General features: G+C 43.0%; 1 protein-coding gene across 1 annotated transcript; it reads left to right on the top strand.

The window, feature by feature from the left end:
• Positions 1 to 1,500: 1,500 nt before the first annotated feature.
• LOC102439649 (collagen triple helix repeat-containing protein 1-like) lies at positions 1,501 to 5,650 on the top strand (the record flags this gene model as incomplete). Its single annotated transcript, XM_023749470.1, has 3 exons — positions 1,501 to 1,870; positions 2,433 to 2,632; positions 5,435 to 5,650. Coding segments are annotated over exons 1-3 (516 nt in total), but the record flags the coding sequence as incomplete, so codon positions are not given.
• Positions 5,651 to 5,779: the final 129 nt, after the last annotated feature.

The following is a 5,779-nucleotide window of genomic DNA, read 5'->3' on the forward strand; positions in this document are numbered from 1 at the left end:
ATTTTGTGAATTTGTAGTTATGATCTGCAACATAACCCTTTCCCCCATCAAGCTAGCAATTTTTTTCTTTCCCTCCAAAGACTTACAGAACCTGCGGTTTCCCACAACTCTAGCCCGACTTGGAAAAGCTTACTGCGCAGCCAGGCTCAGGTGCATCCTGTAGCTTGGATTTGGCTTTGCTGAAGGGGGAGAAGGGGAGGGAGGGAGGGGAGAGAGGTCCACATAGAAAGTTTCAACAGACTCTAAAGTAACTTCTTTGTACAGGATCTTTCAAAGCATTTCTTTCAAGCTTCCAGCAAGTTCTGCCCCCTGGTGGCCAGTCCAGTGAAAGAAACAGGGGCTCATTGCACAGATGTTTATCTTACCCCGCCCTGGTACGTGCTAAAGGTGGGCTGAGTTAGCATTTTAAAGTGCAAGAAGACTGGTGTGGTACCTGTGAAACCAAATTCAATAAAATGATGTGGTCTCGGAAATGCAATTTTTAGATTAAAAGGTGAATAAAAATTCTCCACCATGGCAGTTAGACATTTTGGGGCAGATGATTCTTTGTTGTGAGGACTGCCCTGTGCATTGTAGCATTTTTAGCATCATCCCTAGCCTCTACTCCTTGTCGATGCTAAGAGCAATCTCTCCTTCCAAGTTGTGGCAACCAAGAAATCAAAGAATCCCAGGAGTCATTGATTCTCCTCTTTCACTAGAAATCTGCGTCCAAACATTATGTGTATCTGCTACTGTCAGTGAATGAAATTACTGTAATGAAAATTGTCTACAATTAACTACACTGTTTGAGACTATTTTATACTTTAGCATGTTTTCTAATACTTTTGCAGTTTTGTTGCTTTTCTTACTATTTCTCTGGCAGTAAATAAGTAGCAGTGTCCTTTTCCCATTGCAATCAGAAAAAGAGCACTCGTCAACGTCACAAAAATCACCTGTCAAAACAAAAATTAAATTGGTGGTGTGAAAAGCAAATTGATGGGCGAACATTAGAGACATAAGGTGTCGTTATTGGATTTTAGAATACGACCATGTCTATTCCCAGAGGGGGAACGTAAAAGATAAGCTTTGAAGTTATTTTAATATATAAGGAACCTGGTGTTTTGTTCGGCTTGGACAATATATTGATATAGAATGATAGTATATTTGTATAGAATTGTGGATTGTGACAGTCTATACCAGCGGTTCTCAACCTGTGGGTCGCGACTCCTTTGGGGGTCGAACGACCCTTTCACAGGGGTCGCCTAAGACCATCGGAAAACACATATATAATTACATACTGTTTTTGTGATTAATCACTATGCTTTAATTATGTTCAATTTGTAACAATGAAAAGACATCCTGCATATCAGATATTTACATGACGATTCATAACAGTAGCAACATTACAGTTATGAAGTAGCAACGAAAGTAATTTTATGGTTGGGGGTCACCACAACATGAGGAACTGTATTAAAGGGTCGCGGCATTAGGAAGGTTGAGAACCACTGGTCTACACAAATGGGAAAATGTTAAAGTAAAAATGTAAGTGGATTGGGTCTAGATTTGGAGGGGCTAATAAGTGGACCCATTCAGGAATAAGACAGAATAAGACAGATGGGGATCGAAATACCACCTTTCCCACTGATGTAACTGCATTGGTGTGTGTGGCTTTTGTGTGTTAACTGGAGGGTTCGCTAATGCTGTCTTCTCCAGATCTAGACCCTGGTAAGGTCCACCCTACGGAGTGGTCACACTTGCCCAGGTCACTGCCTCACATGCTCTGGGGGAATAATGGGAGTGACCGTAGCTGACATACGCAGTGTTTACTGTGTACCAGGCACCTCTAAGCACACGTTGTATATCATTTCACATCTCATACAAACCCTACAAGGTAAGAACCTTTGTTATTTCCCCCATTTTACTGAGAAGGAAGCAGGCACTGCAACCTGGAGCAGCTTGCTCTATCTCACAGAGCTAGTGGTGGTGGAGTTAGGATTAAAATCCAGAGAACCAGGCTCTAGAATCCATGTACTTAACTTCTGCGAGACATGCCCCTGCCCTCCCTGCCAAGGAAAACAGAGAATCCTCAAGATGTTTGAGAGATCACTGCCACCTGTTGGAGGCTAGTAGTCACAAATAAGGTCATTTGCTCCCTCTCAGGGAGGAGGAGTGGGGTGGCGCTCAGAAGGGTTACCCCGTGACACGTCCTCCACGTAAAAAATGTGAAGTCTGTGCAATTTAAAGAAATCACAGTATGTTAGAAATAACTTGAAAGTCAGTTCTCTATAATAACTCGTCTAGAACATGAGCAAGGGGTATGAAAGGATTCTGGCCTCCAAGGACTCAGAATAAATGCATTTCTAATCAGATCGAGTCTTTGAATCTTGGAGTGGTGACAGCTTCTCTTCCTTTCCTCTTCCCACCGATCTAGTATAACGGAATGTGCTTACAAGGGCCTGCGGGTGTACCTGGTCGAGACGGGAGCCCTGGGGCCAATGGCATTCCTGGTACCCCTGGGATCCCAGGTCGGGATGGATTCAAAGGAGAAAAGGGGGAGTGCCTGCGGGAAACCTTCGAGGAGTCCTGGACACCCAACTACAAGCAGTGCTCGTGGAATTCGCTGAATTATGGCATCGATCTTGGAAAAATTGCGGTAAGTAAAATCAGGATTATTCTGAAGTTGAAGCAAAACCTAAGGGTTTTCAGCCCTGGCTGGTAGTGTACAGTCGTCAGAGTATCGGCCCACGCACCGAAGGGTTGCAGGTTCGATTCACAGTCCCGGGCATATGCCTGGGTTAAAGGTTTGATTCCCAGCCATGGTTCAGGCGGGTGCAGGAGGCAACCAATAGATGTGTCTCTCTCACATCAATGTTTCTCTCTCTCTCTCTTTCCCTCCCTCCCCCTCCCTCCTCTCACCTCCCTCCCTTATATTTTCTCTAAATATCAATGGAATGCTCTGGTTTCTCTTCAGACCGTATAAATCTTTCGCCTTTTACTAAATATCAATGGAGCCCTAGCTGGTTTGGCTCAGTGGATAGAGTGTCGGCCTGCAGTCTGAAGGGTCTTGGGTTCGATTCCAGCCTAGGGCACATGCCCGGGTTGTGGGCTTGATCCCCAGTAGCGGGCGTGCAGGAGACAGCCAATCAATGATTCCCTCTCATCATTGATGTTTCTATCTCTCTCTCTCTCTCCCTCTCCCTTCCTCTCTGAAATCAATAAAAATATATTTTAAAAAATCAATGGAAAAAAATATCCTCAGATGAGGATTAACAAAACAAAAACAACAACAACACACACACACACACACAAATTAAGGGTTTTCATAATTGAATGTTCATTTTAGTGAGATTTTGTGTTATTTGCTTTTACCAAAATATTTTTTTAAAAATTAAGGAGGTACCATGTAACTTTAACTTAAAATTAATGAGAAAAATTGGTAACATCTCAGAGTTAATTTTATAAAAATATTTCTAAGATATTTAACCCTAAAAACCTCAAATAACTTACTCTATTTTTTAAAATGCAAATAAAAAGGGAGAGCATGCATGTCTTTGTTCACAAGATTGGACAGTAAGCAACTTTCCAATCTATCCTGAAGTAGATTTAAGTTAGTCGAAAAAACCCTGCTGTGGCTCCAGACATAGCAGTGGGAAGAATTTCTAAGAAGTTTACCACATGATGGGAATCATCTGGCAGTGGCAAGGCCCTTGGTATTTGCCCTTATTCTGGGTAGAGGCCTAGCTTACCATTGCTCAGCCTGAGAGAAGCGGGATGGACCAGAGAGGGACTACAGTGACCATTGTACATTATTCTGCAACACTGAGGGGCCAAGTTACTCAAAATAGCCTGGCCGGCAATGCATTTTGATTAATGACTCAGTCACTTTGATCAGTGTTTGCTTTCCTAAAGTAACTGGCAAGTCCACTGGGATTCATAGAGTTGAAGAAGTTGGTGCTATTTCTAAGCCTTTCTTCCTTTGTTAACTAACTCTGTACATGGTTCCATATCGACAATATATTACTTCATGATATTAACCACTACTATCACTAGGCAGATAGAAGAGACTTTATTTTCATACAACTCTAAGGTTTTAATCTTTATGTGTTAGCCCCGATCCTTATCTCAGCTGTTAAATGTCTGCTATCCTATATAATAAAAGTCTAATATGCTAAGTGTCCAGTCATCTGGTTGACCAGTTAGCCGTTCAACCAATCAAAGCATAACATGCTAATGATATGCTAAGGCAGCTCAACCGCTTGCTATGACATGCACTGGCCACCAGGGGGCAGACACTCTGACTGGTAGGTTAACTTGCTGCTGGGGTGTGGCGGATAGGGACTGAGCGAGACAGGTCGGACATGCCTTGGAGCCTTCCCTTGGTCCCTCCCTGGCTGGCCAACCTCCCGTGTCTCTCCCTGGCCTTGATCATGCACCGGAGGGATCCCTCGGCCTGACCTGCACCCTCTTGCAATCTGGGACCTCTCAGGGGATGTTGGAGAGCTGGTTTTGGCCCAATCCCACAGGCCAGGCCAAGGGACCCCACTGGTGCACAAATTCATGCACCGGGCCTCTAGTGTTGTCTATAAAAAACTTTGCCACTGTCTTGATTTGATTTTCATGTGATAGAATTTCCATAAAAGTTCTTCCATGGTTTTGGTGACTGTGAGCATTTTTAGTTTCATTTGTGATTTCTTAAAAAAACATTTTGTTTAAATATTGCCTACTTCTTTAAACTGGACATTGACCAGTTCTTAAGTTGTAGTTGAGTTCTCTCCAAAAGCTCTCCCTATGGTCTCTGAATTATTAATGTGTTTTCAACTTCCTTTTATCAGTGGCCAGAAAGGTTTGGGAGCCTTCTGCAAGTAAAAGATAGGACCATGAACCAATTGACTGATGAATTTTGCAAAGACCAATTAGAGGGGGGGGAAATGTGGGCCTTATCATTGTGTCACACAGTTAAAGACTAAAAACCCCACCTAGGCTTGAACCTGTGATACTGTATGCTGCTGATCAAATAGAAATAGGTCAAGAATAAATATATATGCACAGTACTAGTCTAGAATGTGAGTTCCATGAGGGCAGAGAATCTGTCTTGTGTACTGCTGTATCTATAGTATCCAGCAGATAGGGCTCAGGAAATATTTTTGGAATAATAAAAAAAATAGATATAGAGGTTGGTTTGGTCTCAATTCTGAAGACTAGCTGTTTTTGGTAAAAATGAAAGACCTTCAGTGGGGTGAGTAATTCTAAGGATGCCATAACTTGATTTTGTAAAGAGTTCTTCATCTCAGAATCTCTTTCCTGTCCTGCAGAAAATCTTCTTCCCTCTACAAAGTTTAGACTTTTGAGTGTAGCTTGGGGTAAAGGGTAGTTAAGAGTCACAGTCCAGTTTGAAAGCATCTTTTTGAATAAACTTGGGAATGCTAACGGACCCCCATGTCTGTGTGTGTGGCAGGAGTGCACATTCACGAAGATGCGCTCGAACAGCGCGCTCCGAGTCCTGTTCAGTGGCTCGCTCCGGCTAAAGTGCAGAAGTGCGTGCTGCCAGCGTTGGTATTTCACGTTCAACGGAGCTGAATGTTCAGGGCCTCTTCCCATTGAAGCCATCATTTATTTGGACCAAGGAAGCCCTGAACTGAATTCAACAATTACATCCATCGCACCTCTTCTGGTATGTAGACTAGTGACATCGCAGAGTTGCGCTCAGGTCTTTAGAGACAAAGATTCTTTTTGAGTCCACGGTCATGTTGGGTAACTAGGACAGCACATTGTTAGCCCATAATGCATTTCCCAACCATGG

This window comes from Myotis lucifugus, unplaced genomic scaffold (genome assembly GCF_000147115.1).
Source record: "Myotis lucifugus unplaced genomic scaffold, Myoluc2.0 scaffold_10406, whole genome shotgun sequence".
Classification (NCBI taxonomy): Eukaryota; Metazoa; Chordata; class Mammalia; order Chiroptera; family Vespertilionidae; genus Myotis; species Myotis lucifugus.